Source organism: Nothobranchius furzeri, chromosome 1, assembly GCF_043380555.1.
Source record: "Nothobranchius furzeri strain GRZ-AD chromosome 1, NfurGRZ-RIMD1, whole genome shotgun sequence".
In the NCBI taxonomy this organism is placed as follows: Eukaryota; Metazoa; Chordata; class Actinopteri; order Cyprinodontiformes; family Nothobranchiidae; genus Nothobranchius; species Nothobranchius furzeri.
In genome coordinates, this window is record NC_091741.1 from 100,673,247 (window position 1) to 100,699,601 (window position 26,355).

The 26,355-nt window shown below is 43.3% G+C and overlaps 1 protein-coding gene across 1 annotated transcript in view; it reads right to left on the bottom strand.

Moving 5' to 3' along the window:
* The window catches only part of nlgn3a (neuroligin 3a), a 232,842-nt gene that overhangs the window by 72,407 nt on the left and 134,080 nt on the right, over nucleotides 1–26,355 (bottom strand). The window contains exon 6 of the mRNA XM_070552687.1: nucleotides 5,907–6,092. Coding sequence (XP_070408788.1) covers nucleotides 5,907–6,092 — 186 coding nt within the window. The remainder of the gene's footprint in view (nucleotides 1–5,906; nucleotides 6,093–26,355) is intronic.

Genomic DNA, 26,355 nt, shown 5'->3' on the forward strand with positions numbered 1-26,355 from the left:
TTTTTGAGAAAAAGAAAAAAAAATCCATCAAAGATCTTAAACAGGACTTGAGAGATGCATCATCCTCACTTGATCATCAGGTTTTCAGCTAACGGCTTTTTGGGAATCTCACTTATTGTGCTAATATCTTATTTTATCTGTCAAACTCTGTTCTCTTTGATCAAATTTTGCAGATTAAACTTGATTTGGAACAGAATCTTTAATCTTTTGCATTAGAGAGCCTTTTTATTTTTGAATGAGTCATAGGTCTGTGTTGAGTGGTCTAACAAACAGACAACATTCTTTTGAAGGTACTTGAATTAAAATGAATGAAAAGCAGAGAAATGCCAGAAAAAGTAATAAATAAATAAATAAATAAACAAAACCTATAGATCTTTGAAAGACCTTCAAAAAACCCGAAGAACTACCTAACAGGACCACTTTAAAGGACTACAAGAAAGCCTGGCAGCCATTAATGGTCATCTCAAAAGTTTGACACAGTATGTGACAAGAAATGTAGTATTTTATGCATGTTGGTCTGATGGAGACCCCACTACCTGACTACAGAGCCAAAGAGCTTGCCCCTGCATGTGTGATTTCAGTGTGATTTACCAAAGACGATGTGTTTGCAATTTAGCAGATGTAGAGCGAGGAAAAAGAAATAGAATGTCTTAGAAATTGTCAATATCTAAATGTGATTTTTCATCTGTGTTAATTTTGACAAGAACTTTTTATTTAGTTTTCGTCTCTTGACTAAAATTCTTTTAAATGTAATCACAATTTAATCTTAATTGCTTAACACAGACACACACCCTCGATTTACCATATTTAGTCACACCACGTCCTCAGCTCATTAGGGGAATCCCTGCGTTCTTCTCCAAAAAAAAACCAACTAAACAAACAAACCAAAAACTCTACTGAGAGCGAGATCAAGGAACTGTCTGCCCAAGTAGAAAAGAACCAAACATGTTGCAGACGTGCTAAACTCATTTGGGTCAGCGGAGAGGTCCTAGTCATAAAGACAAAAACGGTTCAACATTAAAACAGACTGAATGTTCCATTCTTTTTGTCATTTACAGTTTAGATTTGATGAGTTTTATGTATTCTCTGTTTGGAGTTAGTTTTGTTCTTGTTTGGAAATGTTTGAGTGCAGAGCTGTCAGTCATTTTGGTTACCTTGGCTACCATGGCTGTGTATGTTCGGGGGAAGAGAATGTTCTGGCGGGTTATTATAGTTGTCAGTAATTGATTACGGACTGGAATCAGATTTGTGCAGTTTGTCTGTTGTTCCACCTAAAATGTCTAAATCACTGCATAGGTCCAGAAGCATCTCCATCAGGAACCAGGTCAGTAGTTTCCACTGGAGTGCACGCTCTGCCAAATCCTCCAGTAACACTAGATCAGCCAGGCTACAACGTCAGATTCCCATTGGTCACATGCATCTTTATAGATTCAAACACCAGTTTTGTGAAAAAGCTGTCTGTCCACAGACATAATTATTTATTGGGTGAAAAAACAATTTTCTGGGTGAGGAATGAGATTTTCAGTATTGCTGTTCCCCCATTCTACCACTAGATGCTGTTCGTACGCATGCTCAGAGCTGTTCTCATACTCACAAACATTTTTTACACTCAAGTGCAAATTGGTAAATACCAAAAAACGCACTAAATTGTTTGAACGCACAAAATACACACAGATCTGTGCGTAAATATGACCACTGGCCTAAAGAAGAGCTTTTCGGGCTAGCATTAGCCTCACACTCAGAAACATAGCAGCAGAAGAGGGATGTGAGTTTATTAGGACTCTTTATTGTGGAAGCAATATTTCACTATGAAAAGAAAGAGATGCTTGTTGGGTTGAATCATTGTAGCTAATAAACCAGCTAACTCTGATGCAGGTGAAAGCTACACAGAGAAACCTCTGATGAACGTTAAAGGAGGTCAGCAAAACAGAAGAAAGTTAAAAGCACACTCAGAAGTTTTGCTTGCTTCTAGCACCCCCTAGAGCCCGTTATTAATTCTCTGTGCGTTCTTCTTTTGAACATCTAACCTAACTGCTGAAACGTCTCCTCAGCCTTCATTAGAGGTGCGGTTCATCGCTAAATGAAACAAATCAGCTGTGTTCATGTAAACAGCACATGCAGGAAACATGCTGGAAGCAGACTCCAGCTCCACAGCTCCCTCCACCAGCAGATAGTGGACTGGCAACTCTGAAGTTGCAGTGGCAGTGTTCTGGCAACAGAGGGGTGGTGGAGTCTGAGTGGCATTTCATTAATCCTGTAAAGGGTCATTTTAGCACATGCTGGCTCAAGAAAACTAAACATTTGAATGCATAGTATCCCTTTAAAGGTGTTGTTCACTCATTTAATCAATACATTTGCAGAGGTCTCTATTTGGAATGAATGCCTTGCAAGTCGTACTCTGGGGTAAATAATGTCCTGTTTGAGCATCAAGAAGAGAGCCACATCAGAGTTGAGCTTTAAGCCGGGCGTACACTGTGCGACTTTTTCAGTCGTAGCACTCAGCTTCAGCTCAAACTGTACGACTTCCTCGCAGGGCAGATCTCACGAGTCATGCGCTCACACTGTACGACCGATGTGTACGACCCAGTTCTCGGTTGCGACCTGACTGCTCACACCGTACGTCTGGTAGCAACACGTCGGCCCTAAAAATATGCTAAAAATAGCAGTTTTTACTCAACACGTCAGACTTTTTTGTCTTGTTTTGCCTGTTGTCCTTCGGGAGTGCTGCAGGAGGACACACAGGGATTTATGGGGGTTGGATGAGGAAAACGAAATAAAGAAAGTAAATCTGTTTTTAGTGATCAGTTTAATTTGACATGAACACGACAAACACGCTTTCTTGACAATCTTTGTGAGTAAAAAAAGTGCAGAAACAAAAACGAACAGCGTGTGTTATTAGGGAAATAGCGAGCGGTGTTGATGCAGGATTGCGCATGCGCCATGAGCGGTTCAGGTACATTTTGGGTCGCAGCTGCTCGCAGCGCCGCTTCAACAGTGCGATACCCTCACGAGGAACGAGCAAAATATTAAACACGCCAGAAGTCCATGCAAGCTCACGATTGCTGATCGGTAGCTGGTCACGTGGTGTTAATCGCCTCTCGTAACCCCCTGTACACTACACGACGCTCGGCGTAAAACTCGCCCCGATCTCATGGATTCTCGTACGAGTGGAAAATCGGCTCAAAAAAGTGAAAAAGTCGCACAGTGTACGCCCGGCTTTAGGATCTGGAGTCTTATTTTCTGATATTTGGACATGTAGCCTTGGATTGGATAACAGCAACGCGACTCTACCACTGACTCTGTTTGCTCTGCAAAATGATGCTCTATCTCCACAAATAACATAAGCCTGGAGGAGTTCAGCTGTGTGGTGGAGTTGCATATGCTAAAGGTAAGTCACTACACTTTGTGTAGTAAAAATTCAGTGAATTTTAAATTCATGTATGATATTTAACAAAAGGAAGGACAGTTTCTTTACTCAACTTAGAAACTTGTTGGAAACAACAGGGACGTTTTTGATTCGATTATTCACAAGCAGATTTTTATTCTCAATTTTAAAGAACACACGTTCTGTCGAACTTAAGCACTTTCTATTGTATGTTTTTATATTAGGATTTAAGAAGCTGAGATAGTTATTCTATAAAATGATTAGAATTGTATGGATCTGCCACAGCAGGAGGCACTTTTAAGCCGAAAAAATGTGCAGCTCAGACTGATGATTAATTATGTCAAATAATCATGATATCAGTATTGAACAAAATAATCATGATATCAATATTGAACAAAATAATCATGATGTGTTCTTTTCACAATCAAGCAGCCGCTTGAGCTTTTGAGTTTACCTCCCTCTCTGTGGCTTACTAACCAGCTCATTCTAAAGCCTAGTTAATGCGCCTGCGTCGATACGGAACCATTATCCGTCGTTTCGAGGGCTCTCCAACATGCACGCAAAAAACAGACGGAGTCGAGCCCACTTTTCTAAACACCTGTCAAAAGAGATGTAGAACACACATTTGTGATTAGTCAGGATACCGCTTCCTTTAAACATGTCAACAGCACCGCCATCGCGCCCTCAAAAAATGCAGAGGGCCTACGATATCTAGCAACAGGCGTGGAGCAGCGTGAAGAACACCTCGCAGAAACCCTCCTAAATATAAAATTTTATTTCACCCTTGACCGGAGGAGTAAGGAGATATGCAGCAAGTGTTTTACTCGTAGATGGAAATGACAGGAAATGTGGGTTTAGAGGTGGCGAGCGCATGAAGAGATGGAAGAGAATGAGTGTTAAGAAGTCTCTGAAATACAAAAAAAACAAAAAAACAATATAAACACAACAGTAAATATCTTGGACCAGATACATGACAGGATACCCAAAAACAGCGCTACGCCCTCTGTTGTCCTGGTCTCTCCCTCGTGGAGCTGATGCAGAAACATAAACCAGGCTTTAGCCTTTAAGCCTTACACATAAAGGCTGAGTCAGGTCTTGGGTTTTTAGAGGGCGAGTCCAAGTCAAGTCACACTGTTGGGTATTTTTATAAATGCACCTGTTTGAGACCTAAAAGATGCCCATTACACATCATGAATCTGTGTTGGCTGTTCATAAAAAGGTTGAGCAAAGATGTTAATTGAGAGAACTCTGTACCTCTGTAACTTGAGAAGGTCCGCCTTCTCCCCCCATCCATTTGGTGAATAAAACCACTGAAGAACTAGGAGCACACGGGAGTGACGTGGAGAAGCCTCGGAGGAGGTTTCTCTGCGCTAACTCTCCATGCATTTGGAGACTCAGGGTAAAATGTCTTCCTTGTTGTCATGTGTGTTTATTTCAGGTTCCAGGGTTATGGAGGTTAAATATTATCTACCAGATAATTGAAGAATGCAGGTATACAGAGAAAGGCTGAGGCTGGAGCAGAGTGGGGGCTGGTTGAGCCACACACATGGACATGGGGGCTGGTTGAGTCATGCACATGGACATTACAAATAATCAATTTACTCTCTCTCTCTATCAAAGGGTGTGTCGTCCTTTAAGGTAATATGGGATAAAATCAAATTACCTAACACACACACCTTGGTTTTAAGGTAAATGACGTCATCTCTGTGTTTTAATATACTTCCTTGATGTGTACAATCAGATCTCACTGTCATATTATTAACCAGGTGTTTTCAAAGCAGTCAGTCCAATAACAAGAAGGCTTTCCAAACAACAACTGAACCTGGAGCTCTTTCCCATCTGAAAAAACTCTTGTGCTGCCAAACAACAACATCTCCGTGTCCACAGTACAGCGCCATCAAACAAACGCAGAACACCCCAGACAGAGATCAGACTGATAGATGAAATCCTGACTAATCATCTCAGGTTCAAAATGAAGCAGTGACCATTTGGCTGCACAGCACCACAGCTGGAGTCTAATATCCAAAGATGGAGCTCAACGCCAGCACAGCAGGTTCATTTGAAAGAGCTAAAGTGCTTCTTGCAGGAACTTACCTGAGTAGAAAGTAGAAAATCTGTCTTAATTCGATGATGCATTAGAGGGGTATATGAGGAAGGTTTATTGCATTTCTAAGACAAGCATGAATGCTGCACTAAGTATTAAAGTCATCACCAACAAGAGCCTTAAACCATTGTGAGGTGGCATTAGGGTAGAGGAGAGAAAAACAACACTGTGTGTGGGCCTAAATATAACTTTTTGTTGATCCTTACCCACAATCACATTATTATTTCTCACATTAAAGGTGGAAAGTAAGTCAACATTGCATGTGAAGCTTCAAATGTGTTTGAAATCAGAATGTTTTTGATATAATTACATTTGATGTCATGTAAGAGTAAATGTCTGCACTTAAACCTCCACGACGCTGTTGCCTATGCTATCAAGCAGCAGTTGTGAGCAGCCTTTCCCCCGTTGGTGCTGTACCTTCAGAGTGGTGGGAGAGGGTGAGCAGGCTAACACAGGAAGCCCCGATCCCAGAACCGAACACCGTGATGCGGTTGGAATCTCCTCCGAAGAAACCAATGTTCTCGCTAATCCACCTTAAGGCCTGGATCTGGTCCAAGAGCCCATAGTTCCCTTTAGCAGCCTGGTCCCCTGTACTGAGGAAGCCTGTAACACAAAAACATGAAAAGAATAAGAACTAAAACTGTGAAAGTCCATGAATCTCACTGTTACACAGAAAAAGGGATTTGAGTTAACAATGAAAACCACCAAAGGTTATCCGCAGCGTCTAACCCCATCTTCGTTTCATGATAAAAACCATCGTGCAAGGTGACAGCTGCAGTCAAATCATGACTTATTACATGACACGGCTGTTGGTAAAATAGACCACATGTCATCTGCACCTTATGGAAAATCAATGTCATGTCTCCCCCGGTGAGCACCAGCCATAAATGATGGCGCATCAGGCATTATCGAGCATTTCTGATGAAAACCTTGCTCATCTGTGGAAAGCCTTTGGACTGAGCAAGAAATAAAAAGAAGTGATAATAAGGGTTCAAATCATTTTCAAAATCTTCCTTTGACATATTTCAAATCTCTCTTACACTCATCTGACATTTTCAGCCCAAACTTTCATAACACACACTGTTCTGTTCCCCTCCTGTGTCAGTGTAGTCTACAATATGAGGTCTGAGATGGAAAAAATAAATCTGAGAGTCTCTTGGGTACATCAGTGCTCATGTTAACATGCCACCCTCACCAGTCTGGTCTCCAGGGCCTAAGCCCTGCTGAATGATGGGTAATCGAGAGTCTCGGGAGAAGATCAAAGGCAAGCAATCCCTGAAGTCCCTTTGGTGGACTCGGTGTCCATCAAATCCCCAAGCATGCATGTGAGGTGACAGCTCGGAGACGTGTGGAAACCAACACCCAATTCTCTTTCACAAGCAATAAATGTGTTGATGGTGGATGTTTAAAGGCCTCCAGTGATGGTCCTTCAGCATCCCAACACTGCTGCTAATATCTATTTCATGCTCCACGCCTTCATGTAATAATGAACTCTGTTTTTAAGTCTGTAGGGGAAGTCAAACAGTTAGCAGCAATCCAGAAGGGACAGAGGAACGTTTTAATCTGTGAGCCTGTATCGACAGCGCTGCTTACTTGAGATTTAAAAGTTTATTTTTGCAGAATGAATATGTATTTAAGGCATCCATCCATCCATCCATCCACCCATTCATTCATTCTCTTATCCAAGGTTAAATTGTGGAGGTAACACATTTCCAAGGGAAACTCAGGAAGTAGGTTTCTCCAGCTCTTCCTGGGTGACTCCTAGTCATTCCCAGGTTAGTTCTGGATCCGCCCTGAAGTCTTCTTCCAGCGTGTCATGCCCAGAAAACCTCTAGGTCAGGAGGCAACTGAATCAGACGCTTGAACTATCTCGTCTGCCTCCTTTAAATGAGGGGAAGCGTGTCTACTCCAGACTTCCCCTGGATGATGGTGTTCATCACTTTCTCTCACAGACACAGTGTAGCCACTCTGGAGTGGAGGAGCTCATTTCAGCAGCTTATACCCAGAATGTTGTTCTTTCGACCCTGATCCAAGTCTCATGACCATTCTTGAGTATTGGAACTAGACTGACCAGTAAAGTGAGAGTTTTACCCTTCAGCTCAGTCTCTTCTTCACCAAGACAAACTGGAGCAACTATTAAGCTCTGATCTGTTGATCCATCTCTCACTCCATCATCACTCCAGTTCAAGACACCAAGATAGCTGAGCATCTCCGTCTGAGGAAAAACCTTTATACTATGACGTTTCTGTGGAAAGAAATAGAAGACACACCATGCCCACTGATGCCTTTAGGAGGAAGAGTGGAAGATCCCACAATATAATGGACTCATCACTGTGTTTTCAAGTGAGCTGGATAAGTTTTACTTAAATTTTCAGCAAAACGAGCTGATAAGGAGAAATGAACCAACGCCATCTTTGTAGTTCTGCTCCGTCACAACTCTGTTGCACACCCTGTCCAAAAAGCGTAGAGCGCTGTGATTAGGAAGACACAAAGCTGATCGAGCCAATAGTAGACCTGCTGGAGAGTGTGGCTAGACCGACCTGCAGAACAACATCTCTTGTTACTGCTACGGTTGGTCTACGTTTTTAGGCTAAACTTCATTAGCATCAAAATGAAAAACAAAAATCCACATATTCATTTGTTTGTGAAGTTTGTCTTGTTGCAGCCAAACCCAAAACATCTCACGGAGCTCCAACCATGAAGCCAGAGATCTTATTATGAGGGTAGATGCTGAGGAAAGGGGGCCAGATATGCAGCAGCACTGCAGCAATCACACTGAAAGATGCTTCCTGAAAATCTCTGACACTGCTTGATGTTTATCACAGGTTGACTTTAGTCATGAAAGAGCTACGTCAGCTGTTGGCAAGTCTGACACACTAAGCCTGGTTCACACAGCGGGCTTTTTCAAATGTCAGATGATTTTAAAAGCTTGAGCGATCACACACACGTGGGTTAAAAAATCACGGATTTGCCGGTTTTGGTCTTTCAGTGTGTGGTGTGCGGCAACTCTGCAAAAACCACACACCACACACAAACCACCTTCATTCATGCACAATGCATGTGACTTCGAAGTAAACAAACATGGCAGAGAAGTGTACAGTGTGCTTCCATCACCGCCCTTTCTAATTGGCTACACTTATTCAAAATCAGACCAAGACAGTCGAACAAGTTTAAAAACTCTGATTTATGAGTGCAGCAGTTCAGAGTCCATCCATCCATCCATTTTCTGAACCTGCTTTGTCCACGCAGGGTCGCGGGGGGGCGGCTGGTGCCTATCTCCAGCGGTCAATGGGCAATCAGGCAGGGTACATCCTGGACAGAGAGCCAGTCCATTGCAGGGCAACACAGAGACACACAGGACAAACAATCATGCACACACACACACACACACACACACACACACACACACACACACGACAATTTGAACAGACCAATCAACCTAACAGTCATGTTTTTGGACTGAGGGAGGAAGCCGGAGTACCCGGAGAGAACCCACGCATGCACAGGGAGAACATGCAAACTCCATGCAGAAAGATCCCAGGCAGAGAAGCGAACCCAGGACCTTCTTGCTACAAGGCAACAGCTCTAACCACTGCGCCACTGTGCAGCCCAAGTTCGGAGTCCTCCAGAGCAAACCAGAGCACCCATAACACACGGTAGGAAAATCTGATGAGATAATCCTTAAAGTCATTACGGTAATCTTTCACCACCTTAAGATTGTCGGGACAGGACAATCTGGTTCAAACTTGGCATGACTGCTGTGTAAACTGGGCTTTAAATGACCACAGACTCATGCTCACGGGCGATCATGCATTCTTCCTGACCAAAAATTCTGTTGACCTCACCATGAGAACCCAGCTTTATGGAGACATGTCCATTTTAGCAGCTTATTGATTGACATTATGAGTTTAGATTTATTTTAAAATGCTAATTTGGGATAAAATAGTGATTATAATTGTGGATAAAGTACAGCATGCTGTGTTGGATGTGTTTAACCACTCTCCCCTTACTTGAGATACGTCTCAAAAATATACAACATGTGTAAAACCAGCAGAAAAATCTTCATAGCATTTACTCATTGAGAAAATGTAAGCACAACCCCAAACAGCAGAGCACCCTTGCCCTCAGGGTCTGTTGGTACTAACAAAGAGGGTGGGCAGGGGAGAAGGCCAGGCCTGATTGTCGATAGCAAAAGGGTTGTGGTGCAGGAAGCAAAGCAGGAGACAAATGGATCAACAGATGGTCTCCTTCAGATGCATCCCCGAGGATGACAGAGCAGCAGGGCACATGCCGAGAGTAAATGAGACAGGCAGAGCAAAGCAGACAGACACAGACAGAAAGAGGAGAATGGAGGGCTCTAGCTGAAGAGATTTTCCTCCTCCTCGTCTTATCTTGCAGCTCCTCCTCGCCTTCCATCAAAACCAAAGGATGGCTGCTCTTCCTGAACTTCTCTGGGGTACATAAGGGAGAGTCAAAGGAGACGTGACTCTCCCAGAAAAGCCCTCATTTGTAAAACACTTCACACTTCACCACCTATAAGCCAAATGGATTGCAAAAAGTCATGAGACAGACATGGAAAGGGAATTCTGTGCAATTAGGCTAACTGAAAAGATCCTGCAAACATTACCCATTTGCTGTTGTATTATTTTGGATTACTAGATGGTAAAATGTAAATTTTTGCAGTTGGGTGCTCATCTGTCACATAAAATACAGCCCGGCTCTGCTATTTGCTGTCTGTGTGTTTTTATTTGGCTGCTTTGACTCCGCTGCCTTTTTAAAAAAAAACATTGGTCATTAACTTGTAGAGGCAGGATCCAGGGTCTTAAATAAGCAATGCTGCGGGGCCCATTTAAAAACACATCCACCATGGCTCCCAGCTATGTTTTAATTGGAAAGGTGACAGGAAGTATTTGTTTTGGAACCCAATTAAGATAGTAAAGTAATTGTTTTTATGCATGGCTACTTCCTTTTTTCTGTTTACAATGGATCGTTGTCTTGATGCACAAGCGTTGTAGATGATGCTTTGCACAAACATCTTGTGAAAATAATCACCAGTGAATCACCTCCAGGCTTTCAGATTTATTATGTGATTTATTTAACGCTGACACATGCAGCAATGAACCATGAAGGTTCACTTTGTTTCTGGTTAGAGTTATCTGAATTTCTCCTCAGCGACAAAGGACTGGGTTATAGATTTCCAGACTTAGCAGATGATCCCTGTCTGATCAGCACTGCGTAGGCTTTGGCTGCACACGAACTCTCTCACTCTGCTCACAGCTCACACCTACACATGACCCTGGGATTCTGCGCTGCAGCGCCGTGTTCGTGAACCGTATCGTTAGACTGCTTTTGTGCTTGACTGCACCACTCAACCTATTAGTTAAAACTGCTCATAAACACCAGGCGCTCTATAAAAAGGGATTTAATTATTGTAATCACATGAAACTGTCCTTGTTTTGCAATTTGAATTCAAGTCAGAGTGCAACATATTCTTTTAAATGATCTGACTAAATACCTTTGATGAAAACAGCGCTGCTCAGTTGATAATTCAACCATCAAAAAGCAGCAACAAAAGAAAATATGAGTGATTGTACTTTCATTTCTTGGCCGTTGGTATTTTACCTGCTGTACTAATGTAAAACACTGAGGTTAGCGTTGATCAGATGAACAAGCTAATAGCTAGCCCCAGCGGGGTCAGAACTAGGAGAACACTTCAGTATTTTACAGCACATCATTCACACACACCTTTAAAGATAAAGTCCCACTAGTGGTCACACTGAGGGAGCGGTTAGCAGCAGACAGGGCCGTGCTCGGGAACAATTTGGTGTTTTTCTTTATATTAGAAAGTTCACATGACATTGTTATTCACATGGATTTGTTTATTAATTAATAATATTTATGTAAAACAGATCAGAAGTTTCCTGTTTTTTATTCTTTGGGGTTTTCTGTGTTTTGACACATCATCCTGTGCAGATTTTGAAGTTGCTTTGAGTTTTACCTTCATCAACTTAAATCTGAACCAGTGTGTTAGGTTTAGTGATCTTTGCTGAACTCACACTCAAGGCGAGGTTTCATGATCTTCCAGCTATTTAAAAAAAATGATGATTACACTCTATCCCTTCCTCTGTTATTAGGGTTATTGTTTATTGTGTTTGAACCATTCTGAGTTAGTTACTTTTCTGTCACGGGATGGTGTAGGAGGATGTTTGGGACCCAAGATGCAGATAACCAGATGAACGAGGCCGGAGGAGGATGATGAAAATAAATCCTTTATTTAGGAGTAGTCCAAGAGGCAGGGAGCAAAACCAAAAATCCAAAATTCTAAACTGAGTAATGAGAAAACACTAGATAAACTAGAAACACTGGAAACACTAGAAGCTAGGAACAGGAACGAGACTGACAAGAACAATGGGCCGACAAACACACTGAGGCCCTGTCCACACGTAGCCGGGGATCTGCTAAAACGTAGATATTTTTCTACGTTTTGGCCTGTCATCCAGACGAAAACAGAGTTTTTTCACACGAAAACGGATCTTTTTAAAAACTCCGGCCAAAGTGAAGATCTGCGTTTTCTCCGTTTTGGGTGTCTGCGTGTGGACAGACAAAACTGGAGTTTTAAGGTCCGCAACGTCACTTTCCGCGACAAAAAAATGCTGACATCACGTGTGAGACCTGTGTTTACACTAGCCGACAGCATGGATGCCCTCAGAGCTGTGCTCGCTTTATCAATTGTCCAAGCGCTTTTTGCTTGTTTGTTTTTGCAAGCGGAATTACTGCTCCTTGCGGAAGACCACAGACGAAGGACGAGGTTAAGAACGGGGGAAGTACTGCCGCCTACAGGTCTGGCATGTCCTTAACAACGTATTTATCCGGGTACGTGTGGACAGAGTTTTTTTTAATGAGGTGGTGTGGATGCAAGTTTTTGGAGGAGCGGATATTCGTTTAAAAAAACCCGGCTACGTGTGGACTAGTCCTTAGACACAGACAGGGTTATATACACTGGGGAGGATGAGAGGGAGATGAACTGCAGGTGTGTGGAGAGAGAGAGAGAGAGAGAGAAAGGGAGAGAACAGGTGAACTCAATTACTAATCAGGGAGGAAACTAACCTGACCTAAGGACACCAGAAAGTCCGTTCTACTGAGTACGGGAGGACGAGGACGGCGTTTGGAAAAGGACCGTATTCCGTTGTGTCCTGGCAACAAGCACTGCTTCTTGCTACAGTTAAAAAAATGACTTGACATAAAAATAAAAGTCTTGTTTGGCAATTAAATAACAAAATAACAACAAAAATGCATTATTTGTACTATATTTGGCCCACTTTTGATCAAAACTATTAAATCACTAGCATTTCCCACTCTATAATTAATAAAAAAGGTAATTTTTCATCAGAACAAACCTACGTTTTTTTATTTTGACAGTGGGTTAGCTAAATAGCATTTTGAAGGATCGTGAAGAGTAAAACTCAAAGAAAAACAACTAAATTTACAGTTTACACACGATTTATTACAATAACAGAAAACTTTAAATAATTTTTTACATTTCTAATTTAAAACGTTACAGTTATTAGCTTTCTCCTCCCTCTGACATTCTGAGTTTAACGCTTTGTGATGCAATGCATTATGGGAAACGTTGCTGTCTGAAGTCCACAGAAGGATGCACTGATGCATCCTCGATACAGTGGGCGGAGCCAGAACACATCTGGGGAACTTTGAGCGAACTTGCCGTTATGCATACTTAGGATTGGAACAGTCCTTGGGCCACCGTTGATGACGTCTCACAAGGACGTGAGTACACAAGTTCAGACTAGTATGCATAATGAGAAATGGCCTTTGATTAATCTACAATAGGTAAAAAACAACATTACCCTACTTTAAAAGTTCTGAACTATCCTTCTGCACGTGGGAAAAAGAGTTCGTACTAATCCAGTTTTTACTGATAACAAGAGCTAGCTTGAACTTGTAATATTTTAACATCTGAGACAACTCCACAGGTTGAATGTCACTCAAGATTTTCCAGATAAATATATATTGTTTTTCATGAAGGCAAGTCGCTGTTCTGATATCAAGCTCAAGGCTTCTCGGTGAGAAGCGGTTGCTTTGAACTGACGCATCACAAGGAGAAAACGCCCCGAAGCTGAACTACACAAAAAAGAACACAACTGATCTTTATTTAAGTCGGTCGTCCTAAATCATTTATACCACAGCAAGAGAAAACAGCATCCAAAAGCGTCACGCGCAAAAGGTCACGTCAAGGAATAAATTTTCCATTTGTCAAAGTGGTTAAAACAAAGATTTCTGACAAACGGCAGCTCACCTGTCTACACACGTCAGCTGGATTACATGTTACATTAGCATGACAGTTTCTTCATCACACAAACAAATTGTACGCGTTAATAACAGTGGTTCTGTGCTTTTTCTCTGCATGTTAGAGCTGTAATTTGTTCTGACTGATTACATGATGGGATTTTTTATCGTGTCTAAAAACAATCCTGCCCTGACAGTGACGTGAGGCGCCGGTGCTTCATGGAGAGCTAACGTTGTCTCCTTGTGGCAGCAGCAGGGACGTATACGTTCAGCTCCGATCCCAGAGCTGGGTCAGGTCGCACTTGTCTCATTTCATCGTCCTTACCGGGCATGACCCGTCCTCGCGCGCGCGCGCGTGTGTGTGTGTGTTTACATGTTCGAGTATATCCCCTACAAGAAAGAATGGTTCTCTTGTCACCTTACTGTAAGTGGTGGGTCGATGAATGTACACAGCATGGCTGCATCCTCTCTCACCTTCAGAGGGAGGAGGAGTGTATGAACACACACTGATGTATAGGATCATTTGAATCCAGCCTCCACATATAGTCTCTAGAGCCCTGTCGCATCTGTGTAACTGAATTGTGAAAATTGTCTAAACTGTTTCAGGAAGTTTCCAGATGAGTCCAATAATGTCCACATATTAACAAATATTTTTGCGATTTTCTGTGTTTTACATGAAATTCCCTTTGTAATCTGCAGTTCAGCTTCATTCAGTAGAAACCATAGCAGCACAGTTCATCTGACTACCTGAATATCAGTGTGGGAGTTGCAGCTGTAACAAATAAACATATAAAAGGCACGCTAAGCCAGATGCTACTAGCTGCATTCTGCAGCTTTATTATATTTCATCCGTTCGTGCGCTGCACTAACTCAGCCTGAGCCGAGGAGATGATTTCCCACATCCTCGCTCCTCTGCATTAATGCCGCTCTATTGATTATGATTTAAATGTCTGTTTCCCATTCGCTGAGCTATAACTCGCAGTGTAGCAGAAGAGGAGTGATGGTAATGATCACTTTGACCCCAGACATCTCTCTTAGCCTGGTCTCCCAGATAATGGCATGCGGGTAAACTAATGACGGAAGGTGAGAAAAGACTGATGAAGCAGAGGGAGGAGGGCAAAATGCCTGCTATGGAGCTAAAAAAGTGGCAAAGCTCGAGTTTGGACAGAAGAGGGGGAGAAGTGGTGGAAAAGAAAGGAAGACGGAGCGGGAGGCAGATGACAGTGATGTAACAGAGGACGTATTTTGCTTCCCGTTGATCTCGTTTTCAGTTTGTCTTGTTACTCTCACCCTCTCACCCTCTCCTGCTTTTCGATGGGGTTCCTGTTAACAAGGCAGTCTGTGTCCAAGGTCTCCTCTGGTTTACCCCTCCCAGCCCGGCTCCCTTTTGGCTTCTGCCTCTATCTCTTCTCTCCCTTTTCTTTTTTCTTGTGTGGAAATAAAGACCCACACAGTCGCAGCTCCGACAGCCCCCTCTAAGAACTCCTCACTACAAAAGAGGTCCAACTTCCCCCAAGCTGGGCCGGGACTGAAAAGGAGCCTCTGGGGTGTGGATGAGAGGCATAGGCTGGAAGGGGCCACATAAAGAACCAGTGTGTCAGGCTTTCGATGAGCAAAGAGCCATACCTAGTGTTTTTATTTTTTCATTTCTAAAAGACTTTTTATCACATTCTTAAAGGTAAGGACTTCTGTGAACAAAAATCAGAAAAAACAAACAAAAGAAGTCAAATTCCTGAACGAAGGTGACTGTCGCTTGGATTAGTACACAACCCCTGTTTACTGCTCGCCGGCCAACGGCATGGCTGGAGTACAAACTGATCTGAGAGCAGGAGGCTGAGAGAGATAGAGAGCGGTCCAAGCACAAGAAAGCCTCTTTATGGCAGCCTGAACACAGAAGGCCTTTTACCCAACACCACATCCTTGTTACCCTGGCAAGAGAGAAGAAAAGGACTCGCAAAGAGATTAAAACGAAAGGGAAAGTTACAAATCTTTCTGATTATCATTCCCATATTGCTTAATTTAACACGATAGCTTAATCAAGCTGGAAAAATGGTTAAAAAGAATTTATGCATGAGCTGGCCCCATTAGGAATGAATAATTAAAGGGAATATCTGACGGCCTCAAATGGCAACAAAATCATCAAATGGTCCAGGAGGCTCCGTCCTCGACACGGAGCCTTCAAAGCAACTCGCAGAGAGCAGCGTCACCCACACCTGTTAGGAGAAGGGGATGGGACGATGCTGAAGATTTATGGCATCACACACACACACACACACGCACGCACACGCACGCACACACTCGGAAAAATGTGACTTGTGTGGAACAAAGCCACAAGAAAAGACAAACAACCAGCAAAATGTCAAGAGAGAAAATCTGTGCTGCACAAACACCAGAGCTCCTCTGACACATATCTGAGCCCCTAAAACCCAGATCTCTTGCAGACAGACGAGAGTTTGTTATGGCAGGCGAGGGATGAAAAACAGATACTTAAAGTCAGAGCTGGTGCTGCACGAGGCAGCTGCTGGTCGTCCCACATGCGACTCCGGGGATGCTTAATCTGATTGTGCACGATGCGTCCCGGTGGTCTGATGACACCATTCAAGGGCTCTGGTGAGCAGCAGCCCCAGCAAGAACTACAAATGAGCAGTTTGCATATGCATGACCCCTGGTGTCAGAGCGCCACTCAATCAATCACACGTCTACTGTCGAGTTTCTTCCTCCTCTCATCGCCGTCCTCCATACATTCCTCGGTGTTCATCTCCCACCACCTAACACCTTCTGTCTTCTCAGTATCTCTGAGCATCTTCCTGTTCACGTAACAGCAGACAGGAGCCTCAAAGACAGCAAAGTGCTCTTACATGCAGGCAAGCTTTGCATCTCACAGCTGGTGCGGAGGCGGGCCCGCTCACATCTACAGGAGAAAAGGGAGAAACTGGTGTTTGGAGAGTCACCACTGTGAGGTTAAGTAGCACGTTGGTTCCACTTGAAGGAGCGTGCATGGTGGGGAGATTTTCATTAACAGCAATTTGCCTTAACGGAAAAAAAAAGGAAAAAGAAAGAAGCGATACTTTAAAAGAAATAATAGCATCCTTAGTATAATCAAATCCTTTTATTGGAAGCATCTACCGGGTGCTCTGTCTTATTTTTTTTGGCCCATGGCTAAACAACTTCAAAGACATTGCGTGAAACACGACACACGAGCTTAGATGATGTAATTTGAGGGTAAGGTGAGAAAGTTTAGTGGCTCAGTGTGCAGTGATGTGCCATGATAGCATGGAAGAGATCAGAGCCCCAGCTTATCAAAGCACATCACAGGAGCAGAGTAAGGAAGAAAGGTCATCATTTAAAGGCTCTTCAAAGCCCAAATCCTTTCCTCCTCAGGTTGGAGTAGCTCTGGTAGCTAGCTGTAATGAGCTTAGTTTTGGTTGACGCTTTCACACAAGAACTCGAGAGACAAATCTATGAAGCTTTTCTGCAGCTTTTATTCCTGATACCATAAAACCTGCCTCCTTATGATTGTAACATAACACCCCGTCAAACTCCCTTCTAAATCTACTACATCAAATTAAATAAAAGCTGTTTTCTTTGAGTTTAACAGCAGTGTGTCGCGCCGTATGAGTGATTTTATTAGTCCTTGGATGGGTATTGTGTTTTTGGCTTCAAGAGTTGGAGCTGCAGCCAGTGAGGCTATGTTTTGGAACCGTCTCCATGTTAAAACGAAACTGTGGTTTGAACAGAAACACGTACTTTTAGAAGGAGTGTTGTTCATATTCCACATTAAGTATAAACCAATAAAAAGCAACTGATCTTTAGTAAGTTTTAAAAAATATTGATCAGCAATAAAAATACTACACAACGGGGAATTAATTTGCCCAAATCAGCGAGGTGTGAACATTTAAACCACTATCCCACGGGGCTGTGACATGCATGGGGAGTTGAAAAAAAATCTCTGAACTAGGGCTACAACAAACGATTATTTGGATAATCGATTAATCGGATGGGGTCTCGACACGATTAATCGATTAATCGGATTACATTGGGACATTTTTAAAAAACTGCTAGGGAAACGTTATTTCTCTCCTTCCTTCACTTTATTAAACACAACATTATTAGAAAACAGTTCAATAGCAGAAAAACAACATGCCATCACCTAAATTGTCTTATAAGGTGTAAAGACAGAGACCCTAAGCTACACCTATCTGTGACCTTAAATGCTTGATCCAAGTTAAACAGCTTAAAGAGCAAGTCAACCCCTACCAGAGTCTAACTCCACTCCCACTTCATGTTTGAAAAATGCAACAAATGCTGTTGCCTGGCAGACCGAGAGGGCGGAGCCGCTAACAAATACAAACACACTCAGGCTCACGACAGCATTGTGACATCATAATGTACCAGTTTACATCAAAGCATACTTCTTAGCCAATAGCGGTGGCAGATTTAAATCAAAATGCAGTGCAGAGTTTTTACCTGACAACGGCACAACACTGCCAGTTTTAGGCACAATATTTAAATTTTAACTAAGATGCTTTTGGAAGAGTTGTGCGACACAACGAATCGATGACGCAATTCGTTGCCAACGCTTTTAGTAATCGATTTTCGTCTAATTTATCGATTCGTCGTTGCAGCCCTACTCTGAACATTAGCATTTTTTATGACAGTCCTAAAAACAAAAGTTCAGTTTGTTCTATATCAGACCCAGGTCATGAGGTCCTAAACTGGATAAATATGCCATCAGTTTCAAAGTGATTGTAGTAAAAACGGTCAGGTTGCATGTCATTGAGAAATAACAGACTTTGACACAAGGGGAGGAGAAAAATTTACATGTGAAAAATAGAATAAGTCTCTTATTATTTTATCAGCTCTGATTGCACAACGACTTCAGAGCTGATGGATGTATGTGAAGTGCATTCACTTTGGGACAGCAGACTGCTGCATTAGAGTCTGATAGAACAACGCAAAACTCAGCTAAACCCGGGTACTGAGCATTTAGACCTGCAGCATAAATCTGCACAGTTAATGGCTAAAATGGGACAACCGTTTGCCCTCGCTTGTTTTAAATAAGACATCACTCAGAAATTAGGAAATTATATGATGGTCTTTCGGTGTTTTGGTATTAATTTGGTTAATATGAGAGTTTAGTTGTTACTCGTTTTGCATTGCTGCTGATGCGTCTTGTTAATCTGTGTTTTGTGTTTATATTTATATAAATAAATGTTGTTTTGTTACTTTTAACATGAGAACATGCGTCCTCAATTGTTACCCCAGGCCCCCTAGACAGCCTGGATCGTAACAAATGGGTTACAGTAGGTAGGTTACAGCTTGACAGTTGTACTTAGTCATGACATCAAATCCCACTGGTTACAAAGAGAATTTGCCACACAAGTGTTGCACCAACCATTCAACGTGAACCCAAAGGGAAACAAGCCTTTTTCTAGTATTTTGGTGACTTTTGCAAACAGCCACAGCCCTGTGAGACAGTGGTTTCAGTTTGGCCCTAATGCTCACAAAGACAATAGACACCTGCTTCTCATCCAATGCACTTGGTTCACTGGATGAAGCATTTTGCTAGTCCGGAGTATACAGGCGTGTGTTAATGCAGGTCTCATCAATCATTTAAAGAAGAAACTGTTGTTGACCATTGGTTTGGGAGGGATTATAAGGCTGTCTCCATATTTAATCCAGATTATCAATCTTCCCAGGAGAAGATATTCAAGAAACATAATCGTGAGGTCAGAGCCTCTAAGAACTGAGGGAAGTCTGATTAAAACAGTTTAGTGAAAAACAAATCTAGATAGGAAAGACTTTTCTCGGACCAACTGTCAAGCATGACAGTGGAAGGATGATGATTTGGGCTCGTAGCCACAGAAATCTTTCTAGCGTGGCATTCTGTGTAAATCAGTATATTCTAGGGCTGGGCAATCAATCGAAAATGTATCGCTATCAAACTTTCTGACTCCTATCGTGATAATTTTCCCATGTCAATAAATTATATAATAAAAAAAATGAAAAGATGTGTGTAGGTTGGCGGTGTTCGTGTCCCTTTAAGAAGCTGCACCACCTCGAGTCACGTAAAAATGTGACTCAACGAGATACATGTGACAGCCCCATCTAGTGGACAACGTTTGTTTCTGTGCATACCTGCAGTTACCATCCATTTATCGTTATCGAGGTGAAATCCTCAATATGTCGTGATATTAATTTTAGGCCATATCACCCAACCCTAGTATATTGTAAAGTCGAATATGAGTGCCTCTGTTCTGACACCACATGCTAAGGTAAAGTTGGGTCATGCAACAAGATGTTTACACTCACAATGGTTGCAAGAGGAAAATCACCAACCAGCTGCTATCACCCAATCAAACCTGAAAACCCTGAAACGTTACAGGACAGCAAAAATGTTTTAGAGATGAAAAAAGATATAGTTACCAGAGCACAAGTCCTATTTGTATTTGAAACAATAAGAACATGCATTTATTTCTTAACCCATTTGGCTTTTGGCTGCAGCTGTGAGTGTATGAAAAGTAAATGAGGTGCTGTGGATGTGAGCATGTGCACTTGTGCAGGCATCGTGTGCACAAGTGGAGAGCAGGGCTTCCAGCAGAGTGTGTGCTGGTGTTTGTCTGTTTGTGGGTGCAGTGTGCAAGCATGGGGAGGCTGCAGGGGGGGTTAGCAGTGCAGCGAGGGAGGTATGGATATTAATCACCAGAAGGAGCATGGTTCTGTGGTGCCGCACGGAGATGGATGGGGTGTGAGTGCAGTGATGTCACCCTGACAAATGGACCGGCCATGTTGGCTGAGACTTGCACATCGCCTCTCATTTCAATTAGTTCGTTGCACAACAACCCAGCTAACGCACAATCTGCAGCTTACACATGCACAAACACATACACTGTGGCCAGAAAACACACCTCCTCCAGCGCATCGCAGCCCTCTAACAAGACGCGCTGATCTGTAAGAATACAGCAGAGTGTCTTTAATTAATCTAACTCAATTATGACAGCACTTTTGCTTTCTCTCCCAACAGCCAGTCACTCATTACCATGCACATTAGCAGCCAAACGCACTGACGCGGTCTATGGTCAGCACACACGCCAGTGGAAAGCTGGCGGAGCCTGGATGAGCTCCTGAACTAAAGACCGGGCTGCCCATGTGTTCCCCCACAATATCAATTTGATTAAGTGCCAAAACAATGGCAATGTGAGCTGCAGCTCGGGTCAAGGATAATAGCATGCATTTGCTCTTTGTTGTGGGAAAAAAAGGTACAAAATATGGACCTGCCATCATGACGAGCAACGGCTCTGACAAACTGAGCCCAGGCATAAAAGGTCTAACCTCCTCACTGGCTGCTGTTGGCCTCGCTCTTAAAAGCCTGACACCACTAACCAATGGATCCAAGGCTGATTTTAAAGTGTCTGTCACTTGTAAAAGAAGCGTTAAGTCCTTCCTCAGAGGTCTGATACTGCTAACCAGAGGCAGTGAGGTTTGTCTCCATCTCCTGTCTGTCTTGAGTGAACTTTGACACCAGAGAAACTCAGACTTTTCTGCTTACTCTACCCGGCAAAGTACCTCTCAATCACCATCCCACTCCCCAAGCACCTTCTTGCTTTCCGTTTCCCCTTTCTTTCTTCCCTATCTGACTTTGGCATCTCATTGCTGTGATCTTCTGCTTCTTCACAGCAGGAGAATGGTGGAAGAGGATTCACTTTTGCTATAAGCCCGGTGCAGACTGGGCATTGTGAGACTGAAGAGGGCTACGTGGAGCACGGTGCAGCAATAAGCTGGGGATTTGATCAGAGCTTCCTGGGGCTCCATCTCCAGTTCCAGCTTAACATCAGCCGTTGGGATCTCTTCAAACCGCCTGTGAAGGCATCAGGAGGTTAATACCACCTTAAAAAGACGAGGGGGTGGGTGGGGTCTTATTTAATCAGAAACCTCCACATCAGCATTTAACGCTTCAAAAGCAGTTTAAAGATCTCCTCAAAAGAAGCAAGCTTGTATCCTGAGCAGCGGCTTACTTCAAAATGCCTTACTTTAAAAAGTTAATCAAAAGTTGGAAAGAAAAGACGAAAAATAAATAAAAAAACTTATTTGCTATTATGTGATTTGAATAAATGTAACATCTCGATGTAGCAGTTGGTAATATTTCTGACCACATTAGCTTGACCAGAGTTTATTACCTTCGACCTGCAATGGTGCTTGCACCCAAATATGCCTTTGCTGATAAAAGGTGCTAATTCATTCACCGCCTCGAACATGAAATGCTTTTGAAAATGTGTGTGTGATCTCCATAACACTTAAATAACAGAGGGTGTGTGGTTATCAGATAGTGTTTTATGTGAGATGAAGGGCACACACACACACACACACACACACACACACACACACACACACACACACACACACACACACCATACAATACACCTGTTTCCACGCTGCACGAAGAATAACAATATATGTTCTTCCCTTTGGTTGATATGCTGCTTACAGGTTCAAAGAGCTGAATTCGTTCACTTCTTCCTTTAAACATAGCAGCAGCGCTAAAAGAACCAGGTTCCGTCAACAACAGAAAGGTTAGATCTTGCTCACCGTTTCATCTCGGGCCTCCTGCAATCCCACAGGACGTCTCTTTGGGTCCGTCTGCACCGCGTAGCGATGGGAGATTGCGTTGCGCTGGGCCTCTTGTTTGTTTGCCTTCCATTGTGGTGAAATCTGCCTGACAGTTCGGCAGCATGGCTCAGGCCCCACAGGAGCTACTGTCAGATAAAATGTCACACTGGCTTTGTTCCACACACCCTATTGGCTGGCCAGGCTCACCATACACCTGAGAGGCAATGGGTCAAATCACAGAGGAGTGGTGGGATGTTGAGGAGAAGAGGCATTTTACTGGTCTCGCTGCCAGCGCCATAATTACAGCTTGTTTACCGTCTGTGTTTTATCTCCATTGATGAAATAGGCCTTGATTAATGCTAAAGTGCAATTAGACTAAGGGTTTAACCTAAAAAGTATGATTGAACCCACAAACTACACTGTTCACTGCCGGCGCTAAATCAGGATGCCTTACGTGGCTGGATACGAGCCTGCTATTCCCCACAACCGCTTAACATAACAGCTTCTGAGTCTCAAACTCTTGACATCTTAGTCTAACCTCTTTTCTTTGAAAAGCGGCGGCACCAGACCCAGCTCCTGTCTCCAAGCCTCAGATGACTCCTCTCACTGTTTCCTTAATGAGGCTGGAATGAAAAAGCTGACTGGTTCTCTCACGGCCGAGCGAGTGCTGGGGTGGGTTGCCACTGTCAGCTCCTGTTAGCTCAACCCTCTCTGGTTCATGTTTCAGAGAGCACAAACACACTTATCCCAAAGGAACTACCTTGTGCTCCTCCATACACTCCGACCCCCATCGGCCCTCAATTAATTTATAAAAGGAGCAGCTCCTGCAGGTAATTTGATTAAATACGGCATCCCCTGCTTTGAAGAGTGTGCTGACGGAGCAAGAACAGGATGGGACATTGTCACAAGATATTGACAATGTACTCCTGCATGACCCCCGCACCGCAGACCTGCCACTCCACTCCCTCTCTATCTGCTCAAAACATCACCATACACTCCATTTTCCAAGGACATCTGCGAGAGTTATTAGATGAAAAATGCTATATGCTCTAGATTACTGAGCTTGTCATTCACCTAATTTGCTGCAATCCCCACCAGATCTCTTCTCTTAATTGAGTTTCTTTTGCTTTATTTGATAGGAGACATTTATGGGTTCCTGCGTTGGAAACGTGGCTGCATGAGCGCTTATCTGTGTGCACACTCCTCAATCGGCAACAACAACGTGTGCTTACACATTTTTTATGTACAACCAAGGACATAAAAAATGACACCCAATTCCTGCAAAATGTGCTGAGGGAACTGCATTAGCACAAAAATAGTCAAACAAGAATTCAGGTGCTAAACTCATACTTTAGCTCATACAGCTAACCTATGATTGCAATAATACTATCAAAGCAACTGAATGAATGTGATTATTCCTTTAATTTAATATACAGTAGATATTTCCTCTACCCCGTGGTGCACACATCATGTCTTTATGTCATGCTCACTGTATTCTCCACTCCCCTCAGGCTTACGAGGGCTGACTAAAACAGGGGAGGATGTATCGAGCTGTGAACAAAATGACAAGCCATCCCAGTCAAAAGGGGAAACCACTCATTATACAGGTCGTGTTTCTGGGCAGGCGAGGCATAGCGGTGTGTTCCAGTTTTACTCAGAAGTTGGAGTTTCCAGATGTACCCCAACACTAGAAATCAGAAGTTTGAATTTGCCCAACATACCCTACTCACGGTCCAATATGGCTGCCATGATGTACTTTAACTATTCACAAATCTTGTTTGTACAGTTACAGACATAGCACTATACAGCCTGTTCGGAAATGTCCCCATTACAGATTTCTCCTAGCCTATTTATGTGTATATATAGTCTGACCACGGCCCACTAATGACTCTCAGTCGTAGGGCGAGATCTATGGTTGTCTTTCAAACTGTCTGCATGCTATTGAACAACGAACAACGCTCCGCAGCAGTGAAACGCATCAGGCACAAATAAAAGACAGAAAACATAAAAGGAAATGAGCCGACATGAACAATCGTGTGTTAAATTTGTTTTTGAGGTGGTGACACCTGATTTGATAATGTTACTGTGGCCGTGCTCAGGACGCAGATGTCTGGAGCACGTCAATGATCAGAGCTTTGCATGCGCAAGCTGGTTAAGGTCAGGATGGGGGTGAGGTGGAGGTTAAATTGCAAAAGGGTAAACGTCACAATTTGGTTAAATGTCCGTTTTACAGCGGGTGCCAGGACCGACGCTCTGGCACAGCGCGTCGCCTCCGCCTCCCGATGCGCAAGAGCTCGTCACCTGCTGTCTTTTCCGAGGACTGCATCTTGTCGGTCATTATAACGTGACAGCGACTAGTCGATGAAAGGCATAAAAAGTCACTACAGACCAGTGAAGTCGACTAGTTCATACAACCCCTAGTTGACAGTATGGCGGACTGCCTCGCTGACTGACATCTGCAGCAGAGAGTACATCACAGTGACTACGTTTACATGCAGCCAATATCCGGGTTATGATCGGGTTAAGGTCGGTATTCGGGTTTCTGAGTTGATCAGAATAACCCATTTACAAGCATAAATAGAAAGAGTTACCTCTAACTTGCATAACCCGATGTAAATGCGAACATTGGGGACGCGTCTGGACGTATGGACTACGTCCAGACGCAGTATGCGTCATTTCCGGTTCTTCTTGTTCCGGTATCCGTGAAAACAACAACATGTTTCCCAGTTCGGAAGAGATAGCGACCGCGTTTCTTTGCGCTTTAGTTTCCTCGTCACTCCAAAAGTGTGGTGCTGTGCTGCGACTCACCATGTTGCTCCCAACTTGTTGTTTACTTCCGGTGTTCTGGCGCATACAAGACGTCTCGCTACTCAAAAGACCAAGATTCCTTGCGAACAGAGCATGCGCAGAACACACGCTTTGATGGGGATATCCTGGTATGCGTTTACACGACCAAACACTCGGGTTAGAAAAGGGTTACCCCAGGTGTAGTAACCGGGTTTTTAAAAACCCGGTTATGAGCATACCCGGGTTTTTGGCGGTGTTTACATGGACCTACGGAACCGGGTTATTGTGAATATTCGGGTTTTAAAAGGGTTACTGGCTGCATGTAAACACACTCATTGTTCATTGCTCTGATTGGTCACAGCATGGAGGACCGTAGATTCTACCCCAGGACAGGGTTGTTTCAATGGCTCATTTACATATATGGCTTCCCAGGCGACTGTAATGTTATTCCCAGATTTAAATTCCAACCTCTGTTGTCTCCGTCTGGCTTCTACCTGAGCGGGCACTGATGCTCCGTTGGGGGGATCCACCTTTGCTGCAGCTCCTTATGGTGGACCCAACCCAAATGCTGGAGTGGTGGTAATGGAATGGATACAGACACATTCTAATGTAAGCAGCAGTGCTGAATCTAATTAGAGAGCCGTCTTGTTTAGGCAGTGCTTCGGCTGCCCTCTGGCTCTATGACAGCATCAGCAAACGGTTAACAGGTGCAGGGCAGTTGAGTTGATCCAATCACTGCAAGCCCACATCTCTTCCTTCATTTGTGACTAGCTGAGCTGAAGCATAATTATGAATAGAGTTGTATTATTAAAACATGTGCTGATGACAGTCCAGCCTTGTGTTTGACAGGGCAACAAAACTGGAACAGAGTCCTCCAACGGAAACAGGTGGTTAATAGCTCCTACGCTTAAAACAAGAAACAATATAACATGCAATGCTCCTCCACTGCCTGCGAAGCCTGCGCTGTATTTGTGAATTGTTGGGTCTGATGCCTCATTGGTTCCCAGGTTGAGTCTAATCTCCTTCGTTGTGAGAATCTCTATCCTTCTGGATCGGCACGGGGAAAACCGTTGATTGACAGGTTCCTCTCCTAATTAAACCTGCAGAAGCATTAGTCCCACTTGTGAGCAGTTTTCAAATTACCCATGCAATTCATTTTTTATTTCAT